General features: G+C 47.2%; 4 protein-coding genes across 4 annotated transcripts, besides 1 other annotated feature; 2 read left to right on the top strand and 2 right to left on the bottom strand.

The window, feature by feature from the left end:
• Positions 1 to 167: 167 nt before the first annotated feature.
• On the top strand, positions 168 to 4,783 carry TSTA_026850 (tRNA-splicing endonuclease, putative; the record flags this gene model as incomplete). The annotated part of the gene is made up of 3 exons (XM_002479769.1): positions 168 to 4,121; positions 4,181 to 4,282; positions 4,353 to 4,783. 3 exons carry the CDS (start codon positions 168 to 170, stop codon positions 4,470 to 4,472), a joined length of 4,176 nt encoding a protein of 1,391 aa, XP_002479814.1. The 3' UTR covers positions 4,473 to 4,783.
• A 2,302-nt stretch (positions 4,784 to 7,085) lies between these two features.
• On the top strand, positions 7,086 to 10,285 carry TSTA_026860 (uncharacterized protein; the record flags this gene model as incomplete). The annotated part of the gene is made up of 2 exons (XM_002479770.1): positions 7,086 to 7,857; positions 7,879 to 10,285. 2 exons carry the CDS (start codon positions 7,086 to 7,088, stop codon positions 10,122 to 10,124), a joined length of 3,018 nt encoding a protein of 1,005 aa, XP_002479815.1. The 3' UTR covers positions 10,125 to 10,285.
• A 69-nt stretch (positions 10,286 to 10,354) lies between these two features.
• Positions 10,355 to 11,695, bottom strand: TSTA_026870 (uncharacterized protein; the record flags this gene model as incomplete). Its single annotated transcript, XM_002479771.1, has 2 exons — positions 10,355 to 11,433; positions 11,488 to 11,695. The coding sequence occupies 2 exons, from the start codon at positions 11,693 to 11,695 to the stop codon at positions 10,355 to 10,357; spliced, it is 1,287 nt and encodes a 428-aa protein (XP_002479816.1).
• Positions 11,696 to 13,599: 1,904 nt separating this feature from the next.
• Positions 13,600 to 15,206, bottom strand: TSTA_026880 (chitin biosynthesis protein (Chs5), putative). The gene is made up of 2 exons (XM_002479772.1): positions 15,029 to 15,206; positions 13,600 to 14,922 (listed from the first exon to the last, which is right to left on the bottom strand). Exons 1-2 carry the CDS (start codon positions 15,098 to 15,100, stop codon positions 13,753 to 13,755), a joined length of 1,242 nt encoding a protein of 413 aa, XP_002479817.1. The 5' UTR covers positions 15,101 to 15,206; the 3' UTR covers positions 13,600 to 13,752.
• Positions 14,153 to 14,209: a microsatellite.
• Positions 15,207 to 15,272: the final 66 nt, after the last annotated feature.

Here is a 15,272-nt window from a genome sequence, read left to right on the forward strand (position 1 = left end):
CGTCGGATCTGCTCCAAGAATGATCACACGGAACAGACATCATCGACGTACTTTGTGATACTCAGACTGGTATTCTCAGAACTCGGAAATTGACCAACAAAAAGGAGCTCACCGAAATCCAAAATCTTTGGGAACGTCAATGGTCATCCTTGACTACTATCTTCGATATGACCGAAGCCTGGCATAATCGAGGAAACGACAAAAAAGTTATGCTGGAATTCTGCCGTGACACTATACAATTTGCAGACGTTCTTTTTGCCCAATACGCCGTGTTTGCGAGTGCCATGAGTGGAGGTGATGTATCGCGGGAAGACTCTGTGAGGGAGGCTTTACTGCAGTATCCGACCGGGACAATGAAAGGCATGGTCAAATGGCTGCGACTCAAGGACGAGTATCTTGCCACGACTTTAGTCGGCCTCGTTTCCAAGATTCTTCGACGACTAGGCGAACTTAATATCACGACCGTCGATCGTAGTGCTCTGCAGATCATTGAGAATGTAGCTGTGACCGGGTTAATAAAGACTATGTTGACAGCACGGGAGAAAGCAGAGCTAGTGCGTGCTCTTGAAGCTTATTACAAGAAGCCGGTTGTCACTGCATCGACTGCAGCACTGAAGAAACAAAGCTCAATTACGGCATTTGCGAAACAGGCTGACTCGTCTGGTCGATCAACTCCTAATCGGTCAACAAGCGAGGATGATTACGGGGAGTCCTCGGTGCTTGATGAGACGCTATTGCAGTTGTCCAGGTCTGTTGAATCGAACAAAGCGCGTATCGCTAGCCAGCCACAGAAGAAGATCTCCACCACTACTAAGTCTCCCCTTGTGCTTCCAAAGCCTCCTTCTCGCCCTGCGGCAGTATCGGTTGAATCGTTCCGCGAGAAACGGGAGAAGGAGAGGGAGGCTAAAAGGAAGCGTGATCTTGCAGAGTTGCAGCGGCTCAAGAAGAATATCGCAGGCGTTGGTGTGGCAGAACAGACTGCAGGCCAGGGCTCGGGAGTGCAAGGAGGCATCAAGGGCAAAGATCATACTCCTGTCGACGGTATGATGGTGGGTTCTGATTCTGAATCGGACGAAGGAAGTGATGATGATGATGAGGTCGATGCAGAGCTGTTTGGAAAGAAATCTGCATCGACTCCTGCTGCTGTCAGGGAGTATCAGGAGAGCAAACGACGGGCTCTCAAGCAACAAGGTCCTGTGAAGAAGGTGAGACAGTGGCGATCAGCCAAGGACATGCGAGCTCGTTTAGTCCCAGATCTTACATCGCTCCACCGCACCTTACTGGAGTGGGATTTCTTTGCAAACGGTGACTTACCTCCTAACTCGGGCCGTACGGATTACTCTCTCATCACGTCTACTTTCAGAGACCCAGTAGAATACCAACGCACTTTTGAGCCTCTGTTGGTCTTAGAAGCATGGCAGGGCTTTCAATCTGCTAAGGAGGAAGCCAACTTCAAACCATTTGAGATTACAGTGGCTACCCGTCTATCTGTTGACTCCTTTATGGAAGTTAGCACGAGTTTAAAGAGCGCGGCAGACTTGAAAGACTTTGGTCTCGGTGAAGCAGATATCGTCTTGCTATCCAAGTCCAGAGATCCTGCGAATGACAAGTCGGCCCCTCATTGCTTGGGCAGAATTTCTGGCATTAATAGGAAAAAAGGAAACGTCGAGGTCTCGTATCGCGTTAATCCTGGCAGTGCAATGGTGTCTTCTCTGGCACCAGGAGTCACTCTGTGGGCAGTACGCATAACCTCATTGACACCGTTGGAGCGCGAGTACGGCGCACTCATGGCGTTGCAGTACTACGATCTCTGCGAGGAGATTATCAAAGCGAAACCGTCGCCGATCCTGAAGTATAACGAGTCCAGTCTGAAACCACTGGTGGACAACTATAACGTCAATCAAGCGCAAGCCAAAGCCATCAAATCTGCATTGGACAATGACGCATTCACGTTGATTCAGGGTCCTCCAGGTTCTGGCAAAACCAAGACAATTGTTGCGCTTGTTGGTGCCTTACTGAGTGGTACGCTAGGCAATCAACATAGCGTGGCTATCTCTCGCCCTAGCGCTCCTCAGACAAAAGCACATTCGGCAAATGCGACAGCTACCAAGAAGCTCCTTGTCTGCGCACCTAGTAATGCGGCCGTTGATGAACTTGTGATGCGTTTCAAGGCTGGTATCAAAACACTCAATGGTCAATCGGAGAAACTTTCTGTCATTCGACTCGGTCGTAGTGATGCTATCAACACGAACGTACTGGACGTTACCCTGGACGAGCTTGTGAACGCTCGCCTGAATCAATCTGTTCCAAAGCCTTCGGAGGATAACAATCCTCAGAAGATCTTTGAGGATCACAAGTCGACAGATACTGCGTTTAAGGAAGCTCGTTCTAAACTTGACCAATTCAGGGCAAAGGGGCAGACGCCTCCAGATGACCTCCTACGCGAATTTGAGTTATTGAAGAAGAAACGTACACAACTCAGTCAAGAGATTGATAACGCTCGAGATCGTAATAATGCTATTGCTCGCAATAACGACCTTACTCGCCGTCGCATCCAGCAAGAAATAGTTGACGGTGCCCATGTCATCTGCGCAACTTTAAGTGGTAGTGGACACGAGATGTTCCAGAATTTGAGCATCGACTTTGAAACTGTTATCATCGACGAAGCAGCTCAGTCTATCGAATTGAGTGCTCTCATCCCACTGAAGTATGGTTGTGCCAAGTGCATTCTTGTCGGAGATCCCAAACAGCTTCCACCAACTGTGCTGTCTAAAGAGGCTTCTCGCTTCCAGTATGAACAGAGCTTGTTTGTCCGAATGCAGTCCAACCACCCTAACGACGTGCATCTTTTGGATATCCAATACCGTATGCACCCAGCAATCAGTCGCTTCCCCAGTGTTACGTTCTACGATGGCCTGTTGCAAGATGGACCTGACATGGCCAAACTTCGCGCTCGACCGTGGCATAACAGTCAATTGCTCAGTCCTTATCGCTTTTTTGATGTCCAGGGACTTCACCAGAGTGCATCCAAGGGCCACTCCCTCATCAACGTTGCTGAATTGAATGTAGCAATGCAGCTCTACGAGCGGTTACTTACGGACTTCAAGTCAATCGATTTCTCTGGCAAGATCGGGATCATTACGCCCTACAAAGGTCAGTTGAGGGAAATGAAGATACGATTTGCTGCTAAATACGGTAATTCGATTTTTTCCAAGGTTGAGTTCAACACCACCGACGCTTTTCAAGGTAGAGAAAGTGAAGTTATCATTTTCTCTTGTGTCCGTGCTTCCAACAAGGGTATCGGCTTCTTGTCAGATATTCGTCGTATGAACGTTGGGTTGACTCGTGCCAAGTCGTCACTTTGGGTTCTTGGAAATTCCCAGTCACTCATTCAAGGCGAATTCTGGGGGAAGCTCATCACTGATGCCAGACAACGTAATCTCTACACGGACGGGGATGTTCTCAGGATGTTGCAACGCCCACAGTTTACTGGATATCAAAACGTGGATATGGTTGACGCAGATGCCAATGATTCATCTACGTCTACGGTGCAAACACCTACTGAAACTCGGTCACTCAACGAAATGGAATCAGTGTCCGCTCGCAATACTCCCACTCCTGTCCTTAGCGGTCCGTCTGGAGGCTTTAATGGACTCGACGACACGAAGACTTGTGCATATTGCGGCAGCTTTGATCATTTTACGAGAAATTGCGATAACGCAGAAGCTCTGGAACTCGCCAAGGGAATGTGTTTCCGCTGCAAACAGCCAGGTCATACAAAGATCAGATGCACAGCACCACGTTGCTTGATGTGTGGCGAAGTCGGTCATGTATCTGAAGGGTGTCAGTCTAAAGAACTTCTACCTCAGAGAGAGATGAACAGGATTGCCCATGAAGAGACTCGACTGAAGAGAGCGCAACAGGCTAAACGCGAGGAGATCAAGCAGAAACATATTCAAGCTCACGATCCTGGCATCCCTATTATCAAATCGACTAAATCTCCATCGCCGCCTCCACAACGCCAGCAACAAACGGGAAAAAGGAAGCTCCCGCCTAGTGGGCCATTTGCAAAGAACAGCAAGCGTAAAGTTGATGCAGAAATCCCACAGGAAGTCCCGAAAGTAAGTTTACTTCATTCCATTTTTGATATTTGATCCCTGTTCTAACGGGATCTACGAAGAATTTGGTGAAACCTTCTCGAGATGGACCCGGATATCAACGTATTGCTCAAGATCGTAACCCTATGAATCCGAACGGTAGCAAAGCCATGGTAGATAATAATGTAAGTTTCCATCGAGTTCGAAGATGATATATATAGCGACCTGATCTCTGACACATCGCTCTTTTTGTAGATGATACAAGCGCCTCGCGGGCCGAAGGGGGCCAGACCTGACAATCTTCCACCACGCCCTCCGATGCCGATGCGAAAGAAGAAGGAGGCTGATCCGTTTATTCGGCCAAAAAGACGATAGCTTACGTCTTATAAATGAGCTAGTTTGATATATCGAGTAGCTGGCACGCCCATGTCACTCGCATATGTATGGGTCTTCGACGTCATGTTACTGTTTGCATATACTCCATGGGACTGGGGGATTTCTTCTTTGGTTTTGATCAAGTTTTCATTACGATCAAAATTCTTTGTGTTCTCATATCTTGTTTTGCATTTTCAAGGGCGTCTTCGAGCATTTCTTCTACATCTAGGATTAGCATTATTTCAGGGTATTACTCCTTAAATGCGGTCCAACCAGGGCCATAGACGCAATACATTGACAATTTCATGTCGACAACAGTACAACATTGTAGAGCATAGACCTTAGACTTTGATTATCCAGCGACAATCAGCAGCCCTGGAGACTTCTAGGGTTGATCCTGGCATCCCGACTCAACACCTGAATAAAGAAACCATTTCCTAATGGGGTATTAACTGCGTGTCCACTCTGACTGCAAGGGGCTAGTTTGTTTTTCCCTTTCCTTTCTTAAGCTTTACGTCTCTATAACTATCGATTATTGTATTCATTACTCAAATAAACGATGGACTATCCGGGCTTATCCGTTTCGGACATCATGGTATATCTCCTGATGTGTTTCCTTTCTTTGCTTTTTCTTCAGACTTCCTTTTCGCAATGTGTCTAATACTCCATTCAGCATAAGGCACAAGTCCTTTTTCTTTTTAATAGACGGCATAGATTCAGTAAATATTTGTATTATCCCTCTGGCGATCCAAGCCCTGACGACTTTGTCTTAGACAATCTTGAAGGGGTCGGAGTTGGCGTCACTACCGGCTCTTTGTTGCTCTTTCCGGGCATTATTTTCTTGTTTTTAATATCTATTGATTTCCAAGGATGTTATATTACTCCGATGACTGTTTAAATCCTGGCATGCGTCCATCATAATAACATTCTCGTTTTTACTTTGAAGCGGGAAGAGCATCTCCCTACCCAGGCAACCTTAGAAGTCTCTTGACATGAGTAACTGACCGTCTCGTATCTATATGTAGACGGCACGATTTTAGATCTCCTGCACTCCGACATCATGCATAGTGATCTCTCCGCGTACCTTGTACCTACGTAGGTACATAGCATGGAATTGCAGCAATAGCATATGGCATCCATGAGAGGCCATGCCGTTCAAGATGTAGGTCCGTAGCAAGGACTCTGCGAGACATGTACAATGCGTGTAATCTAATATACATCCCTTGCTCTCTACAGCAAAAAGCTAGCAAGTGATCTCTCATATATCCACAAGATGACTCGTCGGAAAGGAGAGTCAGAAGTTGGTGGCCTGAACATCTATTTCCCCACCTGAGGCATCCACTTTCTCCACCGTCAATTGATCCATCTCATCTTCTTCCATCGTGGCTTGCACGGCAGCATCCCTTGCTTGCATCGGACTAATAGTCTGTGCTCTCAGCTCTCAGATTCGGAATTGGCAGGATGGCCGTCGTCTGATGTATCCCGACTGTGTGGTTCTTCCTGAAAGAGTCACCTCCAGCGTCGATGCATCTAATTGATTTGTACTCCGCAGCAATGCTTTAGCTCGCGACTCTTCTTAATTCTAGCGGCCTGATAGGCCCCCTGTCCAGCTTAAAGGGATGATAGGTCTGGAAACGCATTGAACCGGTTCACCCAGCGTACGGAGCGGAACGATTAGCTCGTCATCGAATCGCCTATTCGCTAGAAACGACCAAGGAGTAGTCATAACTTGACAAACAACTGTGCACTACAGTTGATACATTGTATTGTAACCTGTGTACTCGGCTCATATCTTTGTCTCTCCTCTAGCGTGCTATACCGCCTGATTCTGAGCAACAAAGGACACCAAGTCATAGACCGTCGACTTCCCGGCTCGTTCATTGTCCTTGGCGAGTCGATGCATATGCATGAGTCGGGATGGCGTACATTTCGACTCAGCTGAAGCTATCACTCATCGCGTTCAAGGGGCAGTTACTGGCGATTCCGATGTGTCCTGCCCCGAACATTGGCCGGTTGGCTTCTACAATGCTGAGATAGATCCACGTTCCCCAGTGGGATCATTTTTAAGTTTCCCTCTTTTTCTTCCTCCGGCCACCTTCTCCTAGCCTGCATTGGATCCCGGGTCTATATAGCATGGGTCCTCGCCTGTTATTTCCTACTTCTCTTGATATTGGGTCGAAGTATGCGTCTTGGTGCTGGGTCCCGACCACTCTATACAAGATGTCATCCAAAACTTGACGACGCCATGGCTTTTTGACTTTTGTGGCTCGATCTTGTATATATCAGCTTTTCTATCTATCTATATATTCACTCTACCTGGCCATTCCGAGAGTGTTTGATGCTAAATACGTTCATCTCGCCTCCATTCCAGTCATCGTTTCGCCGGAAGAAAGAAATCTCGTCTACTTCCGTTCACCATCTACGCCGGGTCTCGACATATTCGCGTTTTGCCCTTCCCAGCAAGAGATACAACTAACTCCTAATCTAAATTCAACGACAACTCTAACAACGCCTTCTTGGTCAATGCTCACCGGCCCTGCTGCACCGAGTCCAGTCATCTCAACATACAGGCCTTCCAAGAAGTCCTTTACCACACAGCGACGACGTAATAGAATGCCAACAGTAGCCATCACGGATTATGAACAATTCCCCCGGAAACCGAAAACTCGAAAACCACGACCGCGATCAGCTGGAGCATCCAGTCGCCCAATGAGAAACGAAAATATTGCAGATCTAGTGCGCTTCTTTCAAGGACAGGAAGATACGGAAGAAGATAAATCACCAGACCAACCCACTAACGAAAACATGGACCTTTTCAAGGCGGGTCAGCGTCGCCTTCGATACCTAAACCAGAACAAATTTGAGAGAACATCAGTTAAGGGGTCTGATGGAGCAAGTAGTTCATCTGAAAAGCGCAATACTCAACGTCAACACCTGACGGCATTACAGCGAGAGGGCTTGCTCCCAGGCCTCGATGACGATAGGTCTCGTCCGTCACGGACCAAACAGGATGTAGAAGCAATCGGACGTCCATGGCTTGACGACGCCCTGGGATCTATATCAAGTGGTGACGGCAGATCGATATCGCAGACTACACTACCTCTTCCCAGCCTGCGGAGGGAGTCCTTAAGTCTAGGAGACTTGGCTGCTCTTGTCGAGTTTTCTATCTCGTTTCCTGATTCATACCTCGACTCGAGTCCACCACCGTACCAAGCCCGGGCCCAATCCGAATCCCGGCCCCAATTACAATTACACCAACGGCCTTCGAGTCTCAGTAACGAGCTTTCGCGAGCAACAGATTGCCAGCATCCTCAAGCAAACTACAATGGAAATGAAAATGACCAGCCGATTCGAAACCCAGGTGGAGGCCAAAGTCGTGAATCGGGTATTAGCGCAGCTAATTCAGCACTAAACAAGCCCGCACAGGGGCACCGCATCTCCGGGTCCTTTAGCCCTGGCACTGCCAGACATGCTCCGTGCAAGCCCAACACAGACAAGGATGACGGTGACAGCTGCTGTGGATCCAATTGTGACTGTGACGATGCGAAAAGCCTTGCGGTGCTACTCCGCGCAACGGAGCGATTAGGGGCTGAGAAGCAGCAAAATAATGCCCAGGAATTGCCGGCTGATCCTCATACCTCTACTTCGACTCCTGCTGCGACTTCCAAGCCAACAACAATTATCAAGATAAATAGTATATCTACTACAAATTCGGCCGCTGGAGGAAACGATCAACTGGCCCATTCCCTCAATCAGGGAGTCACCGATACTCCTTTCCACGTACAGAAACTAGTGGAAGAAAAGAGTGACGAAATTCAAGCTGCCCAGAAACTAGGCACTGAGGCGTCCACTTCCAGGGGAACAGACCAACCAGTATCCCTGTCAAAAGCCGAAGCCCGCCTGTCAAGGCCTTTCAGCTCCGGCCCCATACCGCTAAGACTAGTTGCTGAGTGCACGTCTCCCACCGTTTCCAAGCCTGTTTTTTCTCCACAACAGCCGTTGAACCCACAAGAGCCCCAACTTCACACTGAAAGTCAAGGCCACTTAGCTTTGAAGCAGCGGCGCTCTGCTTCTTCCATCGGCCCAAGCTTATCGATTTTTCCTCGTGCTCGACCACTTCTCTCCCCAGTTCCCATTCAATCTCGTCGCGCTCGTAGCGTGACTCCGGATGTCGCAGCATCCAACACTCTCGGCAAGAAGGGGAAGAAAAAGGTCAAGAAAGCTCCGTTGTATGTGATGATTACTGACTCTGCTCCTCTCCCTCCGCCGGCCAAACCTTTACCTTTGATACCACGAAGTGCAGGCGCCAATAACGATAGCAAACCGGTTGAAAACGACAGGAATATATCGACACCTGAACACCCATTTTCTGCACCTTTGGAATATAGAGGGAAAGACGGCGACAGTCCGATCCTGGGGATGAATACTCAGAAACTGCGATTACGGAGATCTTGGATTGGACCTCGGCCCTCGTCTCGATACTCGAACAGGAGTAATGACCCCGCCGACGGCACGGGTGCTATGAGCGATGGCCAATCGTCGAGAACCGCCTCTCCTTCTGTTTCCCGACCAGAATCTCGACGAGGCCGAGCTGATCAGGTTCATGCCATTCGAATGCGAGACTTGGATGCCAGCAAGAAGAAGGAATCGCCTGTGGCTAAGGATGGCGACCTTAATACAACCCCGATCAAACCTTGCGACGCACTCCAAACACACTCATCCAGCTCCCCAATTCAGAATGACTTACGGAAAGCAAGTCACGGGCACCGCGTCAGCGCAGTACCTGAGATCCCTCTTCCCCGAGATCCGCCTGTCAGTGCCCAATCATCTACTCATTGCCGAAAGATATCTACGGCGTCTTTACCAGGGTCTGTCGCAACTACGAATGGATATGAAGGAGGTCTGTCTCGCAGTGCCAGCGTGACAAGTGGCTCTATCGAAAGTCGCTCTATCCGATATACCAAGCCAACATCTGCGTCAAAAGATACGACCAAAAATTTTATTCAGCAACGAATTCGACCTGATTCGTCATTGCTACCGTCTTCAGACGAAGAGACGCATAAATCCCGCTCCTGCCCTCACAAGGATCATAGTCATGTGATTGAAGGCGAGGCGAATGCAAGAACACAGCGATCTTCTGCCGGAAAGCAGAAAGTGGTATATAACCATGAACTATTATCGTCACCATCGGGGGCTACGCGAGACGCAGGACTTGGTGATGACTCTGAGATACAATACATTTATCTTGTGCGGAGTCTGCAGTCTCGTGTGGCCACATTGGAACGACAAAACAAAATGCTTCAAGCTGCTTTACTTGCCGCTCTTGATGTGGGTGTCTCCCATGACGCCGAGAGTGTTCACAGCCGCTCTGCAAGTCCGTCCTTGAGCTCCATGAGGATACCAACGATTAGTGAAAGATCGATGCTTTCATCGCATAGCTTTAGCGTTGACAATGCTTACCATGCGCAAGGGAAATCGTCTCAAGGGCACCACAAAAGTCGTAATGCCTCTTACGCACATGATAATACTTCTCAAGGCAGCCGTGGAAGCTTTGAAACCGCCAGTTCCCATAGTGATAGCAGCGTACGGGCAGTTGAGGTTATGTTAAGTGATGCTGATGTGAGAGACTCAGCTCGAAGGAGTCGTCAATAGTCCATTGCTTTTTTACGTACAAGCACAACGCTCTTTCTTTCTCTCTGTTCAGTCTTTTCCGCCATGTTTACTCGATTATTGATACCATTGACCATATAATATGTGATTTATTGTCTTTCGGCGCATTTACTAGGAAGAATATAATTGATCTACGCTGTCCTAAGCTCATTTTAGTGTACATGGAAACAAATAGGATGCCCATATTTACACCCGAAACTGAATGAAGTTCTTTAGTCCCAAGTGATAGGCTTCGCAACTGTATTTTCAACCGGTGGAATCAGCGGCCTCAATGCATACCCATAATCACCTGCATTGGGTGTTCGAAGCAAGGTATGAATATGAAACTTCTTTGGTTCCTCATTCGTTAAGAACACACCCGAGTGATGGTCAAATTCAACTAGAATAACGGGACTTTGTATGCGATAATAGAATGGATCGTTATTTCCAAACCCGCCAATCCAAGAGAAGTATGTTTCTGTCTCGTATTTCTTTATTTGTTCAATTTTGAGTTCCCGCGATCGTCGAGGGAGGTAGAGAAGGTAATGCTCCAGGATCCCATAAGCGAGTTCTTTTTGTCTGGAGGTGAAGTCTAAGACGAGAACGCCCTCATATGGGATCTGCCGGTTATCACGATATGCGCCGCACAGATGTCGTTGATCGTCCTTGTTAGTGCGGCCAGGAGTCATTTCAGGGTCATTCATCTTCTTATATGTTTGAGCTTGTTGCTGTACTTCAGTTGGTAGGGATTGCATAAGTTGGAGACCGAGAGTTTCTTCAACTTGCAGGATACGTGTACCCTTGTAAGGACCAGAGTCAATTTCATTGGGCTCGGCACCGGTGAACCATGGACTAGCAACAATCTGCCTCTTGTAGATGAAGATATTCAGACAGAGATGATGGCCATAAAACGTCCATCCCCATGGCCGTGTAGTGGAAGGTCTTCCGAAGATAGCAAAGTTGTAAGAATATTCATTCATGACTTTAGGAGCTTCAACCAGTTCGCCTAGGAAGTGATTGATTCTCATTGCTTTGACAGCTTTGTCGTAACCTTCAGGAGAAAGGGTTTTTTCGAGAACTCTCAAGATGGCGTCTCGGATGAGGACCTCAACTTCGTCCAGGCGCAGGCCCTTAGGGGTGAGAAGGAATTCCGGGTTGGACCATGTTCGCCATTCTGGGGAGTCAATGTGATATGAGAGGGCTTTACGTTGTTCATCATTCAGAAGCCTGAATAGGTCTTGAACTGAGGCAACGATATCTTCAACGGGTAATTCTTCATCTTGAATGGAGAATAGATTCTGACGGATAGTCCCTATTCTCCAAAATGTCAACAGCACGTCCAATAAATATGTGAATTAGATATTACCGTCTATAGAAATGCCTTGATATGGCTCCTCGTATAAATCCCGCCAATGTTCAAATAGGGCATATAGCCAAGGTGGAATGTGCTTCGTCTTGAACGCATGGGCATACTCGTGTGCATCCTGAGTTCTCATGGTCATAAAGCGTGGAATACTGAGATCTGGGAGATATTGACGATACTCGCCGGTAGGCCTCTCTTCTGTAGTAGTCATCGTGTAGTTTACCTAAAAAAATAGGTAGATGTAAACTGTGTGATTCAAACCTATTCCGGCTACCGATTATAAAAGTCGGGACCAACGAGTTTTTAGTAAATACACCGGAATATAGACTGAGTTGCAAGCGATTGGAATATTAGCAACTCTCTCTTTGTATTGCTGCTCTCCCCATGTTTTATATCCATCCCATCTTGTTCGCGGGGAATGAGTGGGGGGATCTACCTAGGTACAGGGATAAGCCTTTTGCCGCCTGATTAACTCTTCTTCTGGTCTGTTTGCCCAGTTGTTCAGTACATGAACGGAGATTCAACTATACCATAGAAAAGAACATCTGATTCATAGAAAACAGGGACCTAACACGCAATATCTTGCTGTTTTACTTGTTGCAAGAGTTACAATCAGTAGCTAAGTGTAACAATACTGAAACAGTACAACATGAAATCTGTGGCAAGCCACACCAACTAGGGGGATAACGCGAGGTCTCCTGTCAACTACTTACACATTCATAAGAAGAAGGTTTCTTGTAGCTAGGTCTCTTTCTTCTCAAACTTTAATCTCTGTATGTTAGCAATAGTACCTTTTTGTTAATGAAGATTGAAGACACCGAGTGACCTTCTGCCATATTGATAATTCCTCCTGCCTAACCATCGGATTAACCTCCTATTACACTAAGAGATAAGATACAGTAGAACCTGGTTATAACGAACAGAAGGCCTCTTAGGGTTCAAGTCAATATATCCAGCAAGCTGATATCAGAAATGTGAAGCGGCCTTCCTTTCCTTATAAGTTATAACCAGGTTCTACTGTAGTCTTTCGGTGATACGCTATACCATATTTGGCAGATTAGGGCTAGACATCAAACGTGCATCCCATTTTCAAGATCGGAATCTCTATGTAATGCAAGCCAAGGACGTGTAGTTAGGATTGTACTGTTTAGGTATGCCCGGGAGCTTGCTGCGTCTACTGGGCTTGGGGTAGCTTGTCTGGTTTGAACGCAATTCGTTCTATAGTAAGATTCGACTTAAGCTAGGGCATGAAGTTATCAAGAGTCATGACTTCAATACCCTTCATACAAACTTGGAATACATCCATATTCAATTTCAAACCCTAACACGTAGCACAGTTTCTATTTTATGAATTGTTTGATTCCATTGCCTTGGCCAGTCCGGCGGCGGTGGTGGGAGTCCATCCTGTGTCTCCCGTACGAAGCGTAACATTCTCAACCCACCCAAGAGGTACAAACCAGTTCCGAATAAGGCGATACCCACGCAAACAAATACCCAGATCTGATCTTCTGTCCAACGACGCCGCTGATGGCGGGGAATTGAATCGTCGCGTTGTCGGTCTGCATGCTCGCTTAGGTCTAGGAGTTCGTAAGAGTCTACGTTGGGATTGGCGCTGGTTGGTCGTGATGCTCTGGGTCTCATTGGTGGCGGAGGCATATTGTAGGGAACTGATCGATAGATGGCAATAGAGGATAGGTTGTGTTTTGATGCCTGAAAAGTGGTAGAGGATTCCAACAGAATGAGAAGAGCTTTTTGTTAATGAGGAATAGTTCCGAGTTAGGTAAAGTATGGGAGAAGATCCATCTCTTTATATCAGAAGTTGAACAATATACCTGAGGCATTTAGAAGTAATTCTTGTAATTGGAAATAGAACTCTATGTTCTGTAAGTCAGTGAGTTCCTGTATTAAAAGAATTCCTTTCACTCAAACATAAAATAAGTTGTGTAGGTGAACCGCTCAGAAATACAAAGCACTAAAGAGCAACCTTAGAAGTATACACATTGATCAGCATTCAGTACCAGGAATCAGAAACATCATTACCTGGAAGCTTTGATGTAAATGTACCTATTAAGTTTAATTATATGCCATTATTTATCTGAATAGTGAACAACAAATGGTTGTGAATACAAATATGAGTATGTAATCATTATAAGCATATATCCTAGTCAACGCTGGAAAGGTAAATGCCATGACAAAGTAAGCAGAACCTCAGAAGAACAAACATGGATAACCTAGGCTGCATATGTCCACTCAAAGGCCAATGAGCGCCTATAGAGAGACCTCTTCGAGCTCGCCCTCACCTTCTGGTTGAGCTTTATCTATCTTTTTTATGGGTTCATGCTCGACAGCTGGCTCTTCCTGAGAACCCTTTTTATCGGCCGTCTTCTTATTTTCGTCCTCAATTTCTTCGTTGACATCTGACTCATCAGGCCCCTCCTCGCCATCATCTTTTAGCTCATTAGAAGGTTCGTCTTTGGGGGGTGGAGAAGGAGGTTCCGCGCGATCAGCTTCATGCTCCTCCGGAACTTCGGTTGATGTGACTTCTGTAGGTCCACCTGGGAAAGGTGTAGGCGGGCCCTCTGAGATCGGTTCCGGTGCGCGCACTGGCAAGTTCGACTGGTTACTTGTTGGGGGAGTTGTTGTTTCTGAAACCACTAATTCAGGAGCCTGCTGCTGCTGCTGTGGTGGCGGTTGTTGTTGTTGTTGCTGATGTGGTACTTGTCGTGGGCCTAGCTGTCGATGTTTCGGGTCTGCATTGAGATAATAACCTCGCACTCCAACAATAGTTCCCTCCGCTTCACACGCATCTACCCATTCAGGTCGCACGACTGGCAAGTTCATTTCCACTGCCTTTTCCCACGCCGGGCCTCGGCCTTCAGTACACACAAAATGAGTGGTATCAATTCGCACAGTATCGACAAGCTTTCCTCCTATCCTATCAAGGGCGCGTTCGAGGGCTTCTCTTTGAGGTTGTGGCATAATTCCTGGGGTCACCGTTATGCCTGATAGATCAGTCATTTTATGAGTACGGCAGGTCAGTTTTTCCGAATGATAAGTTCCAGCTGTAGTTCGCAAGACGAGGTGAAATGTATATTCGGCGTGGATGGCAAGACCACTAATTTTGGTACTTTGCATTTCTAGAGGACGAGGGATTGACCCAGCCTTTGAACCATTGCGGTAGAGGGACAGGGACTTCAACGAGGCCGTAGCAAGCTTGATGGGGTCCCACTCTAGGACTAAGGATGTCTGTGTGGCATTTCGTAGACGAAGAACGGGAGGGGAAGGAGTCTCCAAGCCGTAGGTATTGAGGATACGTTTTTGAAGTGCCTGGAAATTCGCTATACTCTTTGCTTCAGCGGCGTGGTTCCGGGAGACGTCAATGTCGACAATGCTTCCAGAGCTGATGTTCTTCGGGAGTAGCACCGAAGGGAATTCAATCTATTGAAGCATACGATTAGTCTTAGATATAAGTAGTGCATGTAGCCGAATATCGATGCGACACGGGAAAATGCTTGTGATGTAGGCTTGATACGAAGCTACCTACCAGTCTGTTGTCCTGCGTTAACAAGACCGCGACGCCAGCGTCGACTTTGCCCACGGTCAAAGATACCAACATCCTAAGAAACGCAGTATGTTATTCCCAATTCAATGCGCCGGATATGATGAAAGCGACGAGCTGGTGAGATTGCTTATATGTACGTATAAAGATTCAGGGAGTCCGCGACATTATTCTTTCGGAGAAGGTCAGGAGCGACACGTGCCAAATATCCCAGGTACAACTGCTGGGC

This window comes from Talaromyces stipitatus, genomic scaffold, assembly GCF_000003125.1.
Source record: "Talaromyces stipitatus ATCC 10500 scf_1105507295541 genomic scaffold, whole genome shotgun sequence".
NCBI classification, from domain to species: domain Eukaryota; kingdom Fungi; phylum Ascomycota; class Eurotiomycetes; order Eurotiales; family Trichocomaceae; genus Talaromyces; species Talaromyces stipitatus.